The following is a 14,811-nucleotide window of genomic DNA, read 5'->3' on the forward strand; positions in this document are numbered from 1 at the left end:
TTTGTTTAACAGCTGCTCAAAGACCAGGCTATCTAATATTTCACACATGAAGAGCACGAATGCTTCCACCCTAATTATTCATCTCAAGAACCACCAGATTCATGTTGTGAGGAGGGCGGGCCCACAGGCAAGGAACCACTGAACTGTTAATACACTGTTTAAGCAGCAGCAGCAACTCTAAAAAAAGAAATGGGCTGTCTGCACACCGATGCATCACTAACATAGCAATTTAATTAATAATTCTCTTTATGGGTGCTTTTACCTTTTACTGGAATATTTCTTGCTAGACTTATTGACTGGTACACAGTCAGATTCTTATTCAAGTTATGATCTGAGTCCACACTACACGACTGGTACCAGATCAGACTGTCCACAGAAGAAGTGGGTAAACAAGGGTTTCATTTCACTCAGACTATAGACAGAGGCTGTGCTGAGCTGTCAACATTCTGAAGGGTTTCTGCACCATATTTTTGCACTAATCTGATGCTTGTTTAAGCTTGTTTCCTGTGCAAATAGAGACAAAAAGTACTTTCTTTTAAAATTTCTATAGTTTTTCTTTGCTTTTTCTTTGCGCTCTATATTTATTCTCATGGGACGTCAGTGTTGATCACAAAGTCAACAAAAGTTGCTGTTTACCCTGGTTTATGTTACAATATTCTAAACTGTAACCAAACAAGCGACACCAACCCTGCGTTTCAATAATTCATCTGCCATTGAATAAATTATTGAAACATGCCCGTCGGATAGCAGCGGACGGAAAGGGAAAAAACAGGAGCATCTGTGTTCGACCAATGAGAAGAATAGGTCCCATACTCCTGCCGAGTTTCAGCCAATCAGAGCAGCACTTCCTCCATTTCCCGTTGTGGACTCGGACTTGGACAGGGGCAATCCTCTGGTCCAGAATATGAATTAAATGCCGCTGTGGGCACGAATGACTTTACTTTTTTTGTCCTCAGAGGTGTTGCTCATGACCGAGCCGCATGCGTGAGTACATTTCTCGTGTGGTGTAAATATTTCTGAGTGTTGGGCCATCTGATTGCCGCCTGTTTCCTGAACATGTAAACAGCTTATAAGCCGAGTTTGCGGAATACGATGCCCACCCAAGCTGCCAGTGTTATCATACTGCATCACTGGATGCATCCTGCTGTTGTTTATTAACATAAAGCTTTGTATGTGTCCTAGCATGGGTCAGGGAGATGGCAGGTACCGGCTGTTGCACCTGATGTCATGACGCGTCTCTTGGCATTCCCTTGACAACCGCGAATCAGATACAAATATTCAGGTAGGCTCCTGTCTGATTCCACAGTGTTTCTTACGTCTTTATGCGTGCTGGCTGCTTGTGTATGCGCGAGACTCCACTGCAGTCTGTAAGCCACAGCAAGTTCAAACAAGAAAACTGCAGCACTGCTATTAATATGATGAATTTACTCCAGGTTCCTCTTTCCTGCTGTACACCCACCTGCTCTGCTTATCAGAGTTTATTGCATAAAGTCCATAAATGACATGTATGCATTCTTCTCATAAATTAGGTAAATAAAAAAAATAATAAAAAAAAAACCCTGCTGTGTTACGATTAAGGTGGCATTGACACAGCTACGGTCAATGCTGTAGCGGATTAGTATCAGTCGATGGCGTGCTAAGGGAACCAACAAAAAGAGAAGCACAACTTCCGGTGAGACATTTCAAATTACAGCTATGTTGTTTCGTCTTTGTTTCAATAGATGATATTTGGGAAAATTTTGGGGGAAAAAAATCAAATCACACAAGTAAAGATACAATTTTGAAATAAAAAAACACTTTTCTGAAATCAATTTAGAGTCCTTTTCATATTTATTTGTCAGCCAATTAAAAAAATTAAACAAATATTACTGGCAACATACACACATACTGTGCTGGTCAGAGTTGTTCATATTCTGTACAATCTGAATATTCTTTTTGTTTTATCATTAATTGTTATTATCTAAATATATTAGATAACAAAGTATACCCAAACACAGCCAGTGGCTCCTATGACATGACTGAAAAAATGTATGATGTTGTTTCCGGTTTCTTTTCCACGATTGTGAAAAGTCCAAAAGTCACCACAGAGCCCTTGAAATCCTTGTTTCAACAGTTTATGCCATTATTTGAAGCATGAAACTGTCATCAAGATACGACCAGGATGAGCTGTTAAGAAGCAAATGGATGAGGGAGCTCTGCAAAAGTCAGAAAGATATCAGTGAAAAGATGCCAGAACAGCTTCTGGCTGACCTGGATTCATCTGATGTGGTGGTTTAAGCCCGTGTAAGACGCCCATCTCTGAATATGGCAGAGGTTCATGAACGAAGGCCTATCAGGACACCTTCACCGCTCTTTAAATGAAGGAATGTGATGTGGTGGTTAGTTCACCGTCCAAAAACAGGCATGTTGGGTTAAGTGAAGATTCTAAATTGGCCTTGGGAGTGAGTCTGAGGGCACGTGGTTGTTTTTCTCTGAGATGGACTGGCGACCTGTTCGGGGTGTATCCATCTTTCTAATAGATAATGGATATAGAAAACAATGTAGACGAAATCATTAGGTTGGGTTTCATCCCAAATCAAAGCGTTTTTGGTGAAAAGGAAACCTGCAGTTCAGTGGTGCTGATAATCACAACCGGAACTTTAAGTAGTTTTCATTTCTTTATTTAATTGTCCAGTCTACCAGAGTGGGAAAAATAAGAGCCACTATAAATATTAAGTCTGCAGATGTAGTTTTAACTCCAAGACATTTCTCTTTTTTTTTAAAACCTTAAGTACACAGTCATTAAATATTAACCAGACAGCTTGAAAAGTTGAGTGCTGTCTGCCTTCTTTTAAGGGACCACCATGCCCATCACACTGCTGTGGGCCGTGGATGTGTACGGCAGAGTGTACAGCCTGTCCACTGCTGGCCAGCAATGGGTGCGCGCCGACGACCTGCTACTGGAGCTGAAGCGCGTCACTGCAGGGAAGGGGCGCTGCTGGGGCATCGGCTGCGATCACCATGTTTACCTCAATATCATGCCCAGTGAGAACCCCATCCGTTACCGGGAGGAGACCTATGAAAACCAGGTCAGCCCAAGCATCCTGTTGCTGCACTGAAGCTGTAGGTGCCACACCTCATCGATGCCAAAACTCTATCTGCTTATGCGTGTGTATGTTTAGCGGTGGAACCCGGTGGATGGCTTCACCGACGTCCTGCTGCCCACCGACCGCTGGCCGTGGAGTGATGTGACCGGGATGAATCCTCAACCGCTCCACAGCTTCCAGCTACCCTCCCGCAGCTGGGAGTGGGAGGGAGACTGGTATGTGGATCAGAGCTGTGGAGGAGAGCCCAGCCAGACTGGGGTGAGAAGAAACTCAGGCCCTCATCAACACCTAAACACGTCTCATACTTATTTCTACCTGACTTTAGTTTGTGCTTTTATCTAATTTTGATTAATAAAATGCTGCTTTTGGTTACATGCTGTTCACTTCTCTGACTCCTTAGGGCTGGGAGTATGCTGTCGATTTTCCTGCTAACTTCTTCCCAGACAAGAAGTGGAACTCGTGTGTTCGACGGAGACGTTGGATCCGTTACAGACGATACACAGCACAAGGCTCTTGGGCCAAGGTTTCTAAAGTCTATTTTATATCTTTCTGTATTTCTGTAAGACCTTTCTGCCATCGTTTTATCGTCATATTCATGGGTGTAGAATATGTGAGCAGAGGTCAGACCAAAGATTCAAGCCGGTACTCTCTCCGTCTGAAGATCCCCTTGGACAATCCCAAAAAACCCCCTCTGCCGCTCTGTGACATCAGCTGTGGTGGCTGGGAGATGAGTGACCAGTCTGGAAGATATCCTTACCTCTGGGGTGTGTCCCAACAAGGACAGGTTAGTTTGCTTGACCACCCGCCCGTAGCTAATGATTAGCCTAAGATTAGCACACATCTGTATGTAAATTGGTCTGGATATGCCACAGGGCTTGCAGCTCAAGTCAGAGTTATACTAATTCTTCAGAATTTTGTACAGCAGTAAAAATATATATTTTTTTTTTTCTTTGTTTTTGCACTTAATCTCTCAGTCAAGCATGAACATTTTTTTAATCTTACGAGCTCAGTCACTATAAAGTTAAAGAAGGAAACTGTTGCAACAGGAAGCTGTCCTGCTGATAGCACAGTTCACTGTTCATCTTTGGCCACAAGAGGGCAGCATGACTTAAAATAAATCATAAGGTTAAAGTTGAGGGTTTGTTTGTTTTTGTTTTCTTAAACCAATTAAATACTGACTTGATATCTCCTGTTAACAAACCATTTTGAGTCAAAAGTTGTAATGCATGACATTTCACACAGTGAAACTATTTTGACGCTGCAGGTGTGGTTCAGAGAGGGTATCCACCCCCGTGTGCCCGAGGGGACCAGTTGGGAGGAGGTGGAAGTGCCCAAAGAGGTGGCTCAGTTATCAGCCGGCCCTGGGGATCTTCTGTGGGTGCTGCTGTGGGATGGACACCTGTTGGTTCGTACAGGCCTCAGCCTGGACAGCCCAACTGGTCAGCATTTGCTGCAACACACATTTACTCCCTAAATATTTCTCACATAGCTCTCACAGTGGCCCTTTTTATATGACAACATGATCATCCTGTGATGCTGTGATGTAGTGATATGAACATTTGGACTGGGATTGTTATGTAGCTGCTCTTTAGTAAGTGTTTAGTGCAGTGACAGTGCTGGAGTCGGTTTATTATCTATCATAACATAGAATTCAAGGTGCCATAAAATCTAGAAATGTGACTGCAATTATATTTTATTTTCCAGAGTAATTCTTTAGAATCTCCATAGTATTGTCACATGGGACTGTAACCAAAAGTGCCATTAAGGCTTGCTCAGGTTTTGGGGGGCATCTTATTTCACTGAGCAGCTTGTTTTCCAGATGTGTTGCTCTGGTGTTGTGTCATCAAACAAACAGCATTTTCTCCCTCTGTCAGGCACCTCCTGGATGGAGGTGGATTCGCCAGGGAAGGAGGTTGAAGCGCTTCATGTGGCTGTTGGAGTCAGTGTGGTCTGGGTGGTCACTAAGGACTACAAGGTGAATCAGTACTGCTCACATGTGCAGTTCTCTGAAAAGCTGCTGTCCATCGCAGTGGTTGCTTATCTTCTAAATATCTGAATGTAGGTGTGGTTCAGGCGTGGTGTGAACTCCCACAACCCCTGTGGCTCTGGCTGGATAAGCATCGGCGGGGAGATGATGATGGTGGACGTAGGACTTAACGACCAGGTTAAGAGATTTTTCATGATATGAAATCTTAGAGTTGAATCCATTTTTGAAGCGAGTGTAGTCCTCCTCCTGTGCACATAGTTCAATAGTGCAGTCACCACACTGTCTGTCCGAAGTACTAAAGCACACAAATCTCAATACCCGTTTAAGACCCAAACCCGATTTGATGAAACTATAATGATGCTGCAACAACTAGTTGTACTTGAATCTCACAAAAAACACATGAGATATACAGTTTTTTGTGTGTTTTTTTTTGTAAGGTTTTCTAACCTTGTTGGTTCATGTAGCCATCCCTGTGGCTAGCTTCTACTCTGCAAAGCCTATGCGCTTTGAGCTGCTTCCCCTTGCCTGATCCACCTCACCCTCTCTTTGGATCTTGTTTCAAGAAGGGCCAGATCAGTCGAGGGGGAAAGTCTTTGCTCTCTGTCTCATTGCTGAAGACTTTGCTAGCACTGCAAACCTGCATCTCACACCTCCTCCCCATCTGTCTCTCACCTACGTCACCACTCACCCCGCAGCCCCTCCACCTCCAACCTCTCGTCCTGCCCTGAGGCTGCCTGTAACACGAGTAAAGCCAACAGGTCCAGCCAATGTCCCTGCAGTAGCACCTCAGGCCAGACCTTATATATCCCCAGACTGTATTGCCACTGGCCTGACATATGGGAGATTCCCTAATTAGAAGCTGGCCAAGCCATCGTCATCATATTCCCATATTTAATGTTTCAGGCTTGCAGTTATGGGTATGGCTTATGTGAGGTGGCAGGAGACAGTGTTATAGTATATGGTCTTTATAAAGTAACAGCTGACTGCACGCTGTATGTGCCTCTGATGGGTCTTTTAGAAGTGAATCAAATGTTTAATGTGTTTCATTTTATTACCATTCTTCATGATGTTGTCTTTACTGAAAGTTAATTTAATTTATAGCTCAATAAATTAAACTGCATTTACTGTGTTGTAGTGTTCAGTTGTGCTCATTATGTTTCACTCCTGCTGCTCCAAATAGATTTCATTCTGTCCCCCTCTGTTAGGTGTGGGCAGTTGGTGAAGACCGCGGCTTGTATTTTAGGATGGGTGTGACCCCGTCTGAACCAAGTGGAAACGGCTGGATCCCTGTTTCTGCCCAATGGGGCAGTAAAAAAGAGGTTATTCCACCTAGGTTTGTATAGAGAATTAAATCGAATCAGCCGGCACTAAAATCTTTATGTGTGATTTTTATTTCGATCCTTAACCTATTTTCTGTGTATGTGTGCCTGTCGTTTAAAAGGGATGACCGTGAGTTTAGTGGCCAGCTAACTGAGGCCTCACAAGGCTCAGTACTGAGCTGCACTGACTCAGACTCTGAGTTAGGCGCCACTGACCCACAACACAGTGCTACTAACACCCCAGTCCTGGAGGCAGAAGCTCCCTCTATTGTCCCCTTAGGGGGAGCCGACACACCTGCACCTTCCCAGGAAGTCAAAGACGCTCCCTCTGCCCCCCAGCAGGATGGCCCTAAAGCCTTCATCCCCACCAGCGACAGCTTCATCAACAGCCTGGTCTCTGACCGCGACAGAACCACCGCGCCACAAACATCCATCACGGAGGTGCCGCAAGAGGAGAGCGTGGATCTTCCCCCGGCCCCGATCCTCCCAACCCCTCAGGCTTCGGGACATGATGTCCCTTGGATGAACGTGGACCTGGAGGGGGCGGAAGCAGCTCGGAGTGCACTTGCGGCGGGGTGTCCTTTGGGTGATGGTGCTTCAGCTGCCACTTATGCTTTGGGGACTCTTGAGAGCTCAAAGGGCATTGGGGAGGAGGACGGGCCAGTGTGGGCTTGGATTTCTGGTGGAGGCTGTGACGTGGATGCCGCTTCACAGATCAGCTGGCTCAGTCCTACAGGTATGTGGAGGACGTATAGGAGGCCTGTGATGCTTATGTGGTTGCTGTATTCACTTTAAGTTTTCAAGAACATTAACCCATATTAATATAATCCCATATAATCTGGTGATGATGTGAGTTCACAAAATAATGCTCTCCACACACCTCAAGGGAAATTACCACAAAATGTTTTTAAAATGAATTTAGACACATTTAGTTTGATGTAATTTTGTATCTGTTTGATTGGAATCTAGATTTGTGTTATTTTGTCTTTATTCAACCTTTATTTAGCCAGACGAATCCCGAGGAGCAAAATTTTATTCATAATGACAGTTGAGCCTTCTGCTAGGCCATGTCTTCCACCAAAATTGATAAGTTCACTACTTAATCGCCTGAAGGGATGTTTTTCTCAAGGCAAATAACTCCTTACTTGGCTGTTTCAATTCTCAGCAGTCTGCTGAAACTGCCATTGAGATGACTAAACAGGGCAGAGTGGGTCTTTTTTGTCAGGTCAGCCTTACAAAAAAGCAAAAAAAAAAAAAAAACAGGAGCTCAAACAGCATTTCAGGCAGAAGGTGACGAGAAGAGCTGCAGGCAGCAACATGCAGTATTACAAAAACTAATGTTTTTTTTGTTTGTTTTTTAACAAAAGCACATAAACCTGCTCTACTCAGCTCCCTAATATAAGATCATGAACTTGTTTTGAGCTTCTTGGTTCTTTAACGCAGGGCTGTGGTTCTTGCGTGCTCTTGGTAAACCTGGACTGCAGTTTTTATCTCTGTGGCTGGTTGTCTGACTCGTGCGTTTCTTTATCAGGTCCTCTCACCAGCTCCCTGTCCCTGACTCCAGTCCAGTCAGCAGCCTGGAGCGAGCAACCTCAGCAGCAGGAACACAGAGAGGAGATCAGCAAGAAACCGCTAGAGAGGAGCAATGTAAGACCGCTTTAAGTTGAATTTGACATTTCTCTTCCTTTTTACTTAAGGACTGACTATATCTATTCTGTGATCACATTTGCCATGTCTTTGTTTTCATGTGGTCCCATCCCTCCTGGTTTCCTTAACCAGTCGGTGTGGGTGCGTAAAGGCACGCTGCGCTGGTGGAGAGATTGGAAACCCCACCGCTGGATCGATGTGGGCATTGCTCTCGAGCAATCCACCAAGTTTGATGGCAGGAAGGACAGTATTTTCTTCGTCTATTACACACAGTATGACGAGAAAAAGGTTAGTTTTGCTTGTGAGTCACGACCAGTTTCATTCTCACAGAATGTGACTAAAACAAAAGCAGAAGTAGTCTATTATTGGAGACGTACTACGACTGTCATATGAATATGGAGTCATTGCTATGCTCGCTCACCCTCTCCTCCGTCTCTTTAGTACCTGCAGGTGTTTATAAATGAGGTGACAGTGTTGGTACCAGTGCTCCGGGACTGCCACTATGCCTTTGCTGTGTACACAGCAGAAAGGACCAAACAGAGGTGGCCTCTAGTCCTGGCAGCACAAACTGAACAGGACATGAATGACTGGGTAACAGTTTTTTTTGTTCTATTGCAAGCAGACCAGGCAGAAACAATTTAAATGAAAGTGGTGCTTAGAGTATTACATGTTGGTTAGAATTTGACAGCTTTTCCACCCTTTACTTCTCACTTATCGTGTACAAGCTAACGCTGATCACATTCCTTGTTGTCTCTGTCCGATGGGTTCAGTTGCACCTGTTGTCTGACTGTTGCTGCGAGTGTCGGGGGATCAGGGGGGCTCCGTCCAAACAGGCCCTGTGGTCCGCCACTTCAAAGGGAGATATAATGGTTCACGAGCCGTCCTTCTGCCTGGAGGCTCCTGCACACACTATGGCCTGTGACCACATGTGAGACTGATAACCATGTCGTGGATTCTGTCTGTCTGCTTTGCATATCTTTTAACAATCTTTCCCATGGTCTTGACATAATCACCCATCTTCTTCTTCTTCTTCCTTTTTCTGTATTTGCAGAATTCTAATACATACCTTTTAACTTGACCCTGGGGCTACGTTCACATTATCACTGTTTTATCTTTATAAAATTCCAATTCAGTGCAGATCAAATTTGATGGTTCGCTATCATAATTACCTTGTGACTCATGCAACAGTCCAATGAAATGGCACCCGTGTGCACAAGATGCTGTATATTTTTGCATGTGTCATTTGCCACATAAACTTGAAAAATCGTGTTTGAGTCACTTCATCCAGATAATGTGACTGTAGCCTTCTGACCTTTTTGAACCTCTTTGTGGCAGCTCTGTGTGCTGAAATACCTGCTAACAATGCTGAGGCTAACGCTGGGTGCTTCCGCTGTATGGTGCTGCAGGTTTTGGCGGCAGGTCCCGGGCCACCTGCGCTGTGTAGAGTCTAACAGTCTGGGGCTGGTGTGGGGCATCGGGTGGGACGGCACCGCCTGGGTCTACAGTGGGCACTATGGGCAACAGCCCAATCCGGGTAACACATGTCCTGTAGAACGTTACCCATGTTCCCCGCAGCTTTGAATTTCAGTCTTTATTCATTGAACTAGACTTAATAAGTTCATACAAACGGGCTGTTGTGTAAATGTCGAGCCTGTAGACATGAACACAGGTGCACATGTGCAAATACAGATGTGTTTGCTTGCATTAAGATTTGTCTGTTTGTATTTCCCGCAGGAGATGCCACTGAGATGCACCTGCAAACTGATGTCAGGAGCATACATGTGTATGAGAATCAAAGATGGAACCCTATGACTGGATATACAGACAAGTGGGACCTCTAAGTCTTACGTTTACTCTCATTCCTGTAATGCACCACCACCTTACTGTGGTCTAAAATCCTAAACTGTGTTTTTTTTTCATGATTTACTCTCCCAGGGGACTTCCTACAGACCGCCCAATGTGGAGTGATGAGAGTGGGCTAAAAGAGTGCACCAAAGGCAACACGCATCCACCCTCCCCGCAGTGGTCCTGGGTAAGTGGACTCCAAGGATCAGTCTCTACAAACTTGCACTTCTTGCTTTCTTGCTATCGTCAGCTGTCAACTTTGTTGTAGGTGTCAGAGTGGGCTGTGGACTACAATGTCCCTGGAGGAACAGACAAAGAAGGCTGGCAGTACGCTGCAGACTTCCCCACGTATGAAACAACTGTTTCTAAAGATGTTTTCTCGAAAAATAATCTAAATATAACAAAGAAAGTCGCGCCAATTTTTTTTTTGACTTGACTCTATCCCACAGGACATTTCATGGGCACAAAACCATGAAGGACTTTGTTAGGCGTAGAAGATGGATGAAGTAAGCGCACTCACTTTCAGGTGTTTTTTTTTCAAAACTCGGTTTCTACAACATTACAACAAAAGCGTGTCCTACTCACAGGAAGTGTAAGGTTGCTGTGAGAGCTCCATGGAAGCAGGTCCCGCCCATCCGTCTCAGTGACATCTCCCTGATGCCGTGTCTGGCCCAGAGCAGAATGGAGCAGGTCCCTGTCTGGGCCCTCAGTGACAAGGGAGATGTCCTGTGTCGGCTTGGAGTCAGCCCCCATAACGCTGCGGTGAGAAGCACGCTTAATATTCCTAGTCCCTGACTATTATTATCTTAATAATCTCAGCTGACTGTTGTTTAAACCACCAATAATCTCTAGTGCTTCTGCTCTCACAGGGCAGCTCTTGGCTCCATGTGGGCACAGACCAGCCTTTTAAGTGCATCTCCATCGGCGGAGCCAATCAGGTGTGGGCCATCGCTAAGGACGGAGCCGTGTTCTACAGAGGATCAGTGTCCCCACAAAACCCTGCAGGTCAGCTGAAGTCGTAACTAATCTGTTAGTTAGGAAGTCAGAGGGTTTGAGGAAGCAAGTATAAAGAGTCAGTGTTGAATCATGTGAGTCCATTTACCCAATTTAACCAGTAAGAGATTACAGCAAGACCTCTATTTCTTTTATCCCTCTGCAGGAGAATGCTGGTATCACATCCCCTCTCCCATGAGACAGACCCTCAGACAACTTTCTGTTGGACGGACTTCTGTCTTCGCTGTAGATGAAAATAGTAAGTAGCATTCGGCCTTATTAACTTCATGTTGTCAAACTTGTGCTGAATGGCTGCAATCTCCCCTGATGTCATGCAGGTAACCTGTGGTACAGACAGGGCCTCGCCCCCAGCTACCCTCAGGGCTCCGCCTGGGAGCTCATCTCTAACAATGTCACCAAGGTTTCTGTGGGACCATTAGACCAGGTCAGTGTTACTACATATATAAAGGGAGCATGGGCCATGAAATCTGTTCCAGGTTGGAAACACAAGATTTGATATAAGTGCTTGGAGAATTCATCCATCCAGACCCAAACCGAGCTCCAGTCACAGGCTGTAAATAAATTATGGGCCGAGCCATTGTGATGTTAACTGCTGTTTTGAAGCCTTGACTCTGATATTTGCTTGTTGACCTTTTGGTTGATCTAGAGGAGGAGACCATGTTTAAGTAAAGTGATAAAGCTGGAGAGTTCTATTTAAAAGCTGATTGAACAGACAAATGTATCCTAGAGGGCAAATATTCATGAATTAGGGTTAATATTCACTTGGATAGATTGGAAAAAGTGAATCTAGCAATTGGTACCAAAATGAATTGTGGGGAAAAATTGCATGACGTAGCATTTCTTGGCAAGAGTTGATGGTTTTTAAAGTTTTTTGAGAGTCTACTTGAGCCAGAAATGTTTTGGGCCCAGCAGCTGTCAGTGGTATTACACTTAAAGGCAATTCCTCATCAGCTGAAGGCTACGTCAGCTTTTTTTTTTGACAGTCTATGGCTCAAACTTCCCACTACATTTTCTAATTTTATAGAAAATGGCTTTTTAGCATGTGCACAATTACATCACCAAACATTACATTCCACCACCGCAGCTCTTGCCTTGGAGGAGAAAACAAAGTCATTAGAAATGTATGACCTCAGGATGCTTCAGTGCTACTGTTCTCTTCAGGTTTGGATCATCGCTGATGGAGTTCCAGGCTTCCCCGCTGAGACGCCCGGAGCCGTCTGCCACAGGCTGGGTGTCGGACCAATGCAGCCCAAGGGCCAGTCCTGGGACTACGGTATAGGGGTGAGATCCTGATCATTCTAGGTTTGCTTTTCATTAAATTCTTGCTGCAATCAGTCAAGAAATTGTTTGATATATTCACGTTTGTTTGACTTCCAGGGAGGATGGGAGCACATCAGTGTGAGGGGTAACTCAGCAGAGGCTCCCCGGGGCCCCCACCCTCCTCCCGTCGGCCCCTCACGCAGCCCAGTCCCCCAACGACCGTCGACCCAAGTGAACGGAAACGCTGTGTGTGTGTAGCGCTCTCCCATTTCCTTCTCCTCCTCCTGCTCCTCTTCAGCCCTGTTTGTGCCTGGATCTACATTAATCTCCTTGGACCTTTTCCACATTCCCTTCGTGTGAAGGGACAGCACAATCAAACCACCACATCTGGACAGAGTGTTTTAGTCGGATTTGATTGGTTGATGAACGTCACTGCCTGGCTAGTTTCTCAGGTAGAAATTGTTTCAGTATTCAGTGAGGACAGAAACGTCAGCACTATTTGCTGTAAGGAAAAGTGAGTGCATGTGTTTGTCCTTCCAAGGCTTTAGCCTCTGGGTATCATGGGAAAGAGCAATAGCTTTTATTGATTTATTCAGTTTCCTGCAAAAACCATCAAAGTGGATGGGAGCACAGCGAAGGGCTAAGGTCTGGCAACCAAATGAACTTCTGGCACACAAACACTGTAGCCTAGAATGTATTAGCTTGTTGTATTCTGTTCTACGTTTTTGTTTGTTTGCATGTGATTTTGCTTATTTATTCAATTATTTATCATGCATTTGCTGAAGTTTGTTTCTCCGTTTATTTTGGCCTGTGAACTGTTTGCGGTGGAGTGCTTTTCACCCACGTTGCTATGACATGCCTTTCGAGGGCTTTTTCAAATTGAAAACTATGAGATATTGACACTTTATTGCTTTTACCATCAGATTATAAATCTCCATCCTCTTACGATTTAAAAAAAAAAAGCTCCTTCTATTAATATAAAACCCCATTTACAGAATTACTCTGACCATGACTGTTGTCACTGCAGCAGGTCTGAATGTCACCACGACCAGACGGACATTCATCTGTTAAGGGCATTGAAATGTGAAATAAAGGTCTAAAGATACTGTTATATCTTCTCGTGTCATTGCAGTCGGTTGCTCCTGACCTGTGGAAAGTTTCCAGGCTTTCAGTTTTTCCATCCCACCTTTTGTTGTGTTTCAGATTCATCTTTAAAGTAAATTGAACGGTTCCTTTTCCTCGTCGACCTTCCAAAACACCCGACAATGACAAACAAAGCAAAAAGGGTTTTGGAAAGTTCTCTTCATTTATTACTTATTTACTTTATTTTTATTTGAAATTTACAGGATGCAAAAAGATGTAAATTCCCCCGTTTACAGTCGTGTGAAAAAGAAAGTGCACCCTCTTTCAAAATGTAAGGTTTCACGTTTCAGGAGATAAAGGAAAATAATCAGCAGGTCCTTAAATTGAACTAAATATAACTTCAGATGAACAACACATTATATATATATATATATATATATATATATATTATTGTGGTGGAAATTTTAGTAAGGCACAGAGTCAGTTCTTTTCTGAGGAGATAAGATGCTTTAATAATAATATCTTGCCAGAGAGAACAGCACAGTACAAAATACAGAGTTGCTCTGACCACTGAGGCAAAGACACTGACTTATATTGCCCACTTGTCACGTCAACCCTCCTTGGGTATAGTTGATTGTTCTTCTACCTTTCCTCCCTAACCATCAGTTGAGGTTACCTAGACACAGTCGTAAATATCAGCCTCACCCCTGTCCCCCTTAAAAATTTAAGAAAACAGGACAGGGTGGTACCTTCCAGATAAGTCATTTGCAGGTTATACACAGTAACACTCAATACAGTGAATATAAGAATTCAGTTTCCATTACAATTATTTGTTGTCCTGATTAATTTAACTGACACTAAGCCACAATCCAGGAACAGCGTGAGAACCCGAGCCCACCCCTCGTCCCCTCCGTTCATCAAAGCGAAGGTGTCCCTGTTATATAGAGATCAAGGGGTTCACCTTTTCTCCTTGATCCCTGAAAGAAGCACCAGGCCTTTACAGAACGAAGGGGTAAGGCCATGGGGAGTTACAAGTAGCAGGGACCCTGTACTCAACTGTTAGACGTTCTCTGCTTCTACTTGGCAAAAACATTCAATCCCATCCACTTAGATTGAACGAAGAGCGTCGGTGAGCATCCTTTTTCCAGATCTCTCCAGAGGAGCCGCTCTGGGTTTGGGACCAAGACCTTTGTTGAGTCTCCACAGCAACTCCCTGGCAGTATGCCGTTAAGTCATTGTCGCGTTTACCTCAGCTTGAGATCCTCTGGGAAATGTTTCCGCTCATGATTGCTGAATATTTTCCTGCATTCATCAATTCAAGACACAACAAGACACAAACCTTTTTTGAGAATTTATTTGCATTTATTTTCATATTAAACAGTGTAATTAGAAACATTTCATTCAATTACACTAAGCATGATCAATATGAAGTAAAAATATTTAAAATCTACAGGTTTAAAGGACAGAATGAATTCACATCTGCTTTCGTCTTAATTTAGATGCTTTTAGCTGATATGTTCCTCTGATTTCACTCAGCTTTAAGTTACAAAATGAAACCTCATACCTTTAA

General features: G+C 44.1%; 1 protein-coding gene across 2 annotated transcripts; it reads left to right on the top strand.

Annotated features, from left to right (window-relative positions):
• Nucleotides 1-517: 517 nt before the first annotated feature.
• On the top strand, nt 518-13,273 carry tecpr1b (tectonin beta-propeller repeat containing 1b). Of its 2 annotated transcripts, XM_072368883.1 has the most exons (26): nt 518-984; nt 1,183-1,282; nt 2,836-3,068; nt 3,162-3,344; nt 3,487-3,609; nt 3,748-3,870; nt 4,351-4,525; nt 4,961-5,061; nt 5,149-5,250; nt 6,279-6,406; nt 6,515-7,128; nt 7,924-8,039; nt 8,172-8,327; nt 8,481-8,630; nt 8,810-8,967; nt 9,446-9,573; nt 9,774-9,867; nt 9,975-10,071; nt 10,153-10,232; nt 10,334-10,390; nt 10,472-10,646; nt 10,754-10,889; nt 11,044-11,136; nt 11,216-11,322; nt 12,060-12,179; nt 12,276-13,273. In XM_072368883.1, exons 3-26 carry the CDS (start codon nt 2,844-2,846, stop codon nt 12,414-12,416), a joined length of 3,582 nt encoding a protein of 1,193 aa, XP_072224984.1. In that variant the 5' UTR covers nt 518-984; nt 1,183-1,282; nt 2,836-2,843; the 3' UTR covers nt 12,417-13,273. The 2 variants fall into 2 exon arrangements, with proteins under 2 accessions (XP_072224984.1, XP_072224985.1); XM_072368884.1 differs by lacking the exons at nt 518-984; nt 1,183-1,282 and adding an exon at nt 1,602-1,672.
• The last annotated feature ends 1,538 nt before the right edge of the window (nt 13,274-14,811 follow it).

Source organism: Leuresthes tenuis, unplaced genomic scaffold, assembly GCF_036924035.1.
Source record: "Leuresthes tenuis unplaced genomic scaffold, fLeuTen1.0.hap1 SCAF_17, whole genome shotgun sequence".
In the NCBI taxonomy this organism is placed as follows: Eukaryota; Metazoa; Chordata; class Actinopteri; order Atheriniformes; family Atherinopsidae; genus Leuresthes; species Leuresthes tenuis.

Coding starts and splice junctions, on each gene's coding strand:
- tecpr1b (XM_072368883.1), top strand. CDS start 2,844: ATGCCCATCACACTGCTGTGGGCCGTGGATGTGTACGGCAGAGTGTAC. Junction 5,062..5,148: donor TGGTCACTAAGGACTACAAG/GTGAATCAGTAC, acceptor ATCTGAATGTAG/GTGTGGTTCAGGCGTGGTGT. Junction 7,129..7,923: donor CAGCTGGCTCAGTCCTACAG/GTATGTGGAGGA, acceptor TTTCTTTATCAG/GTCCTCTCACCAGCTCCCTG.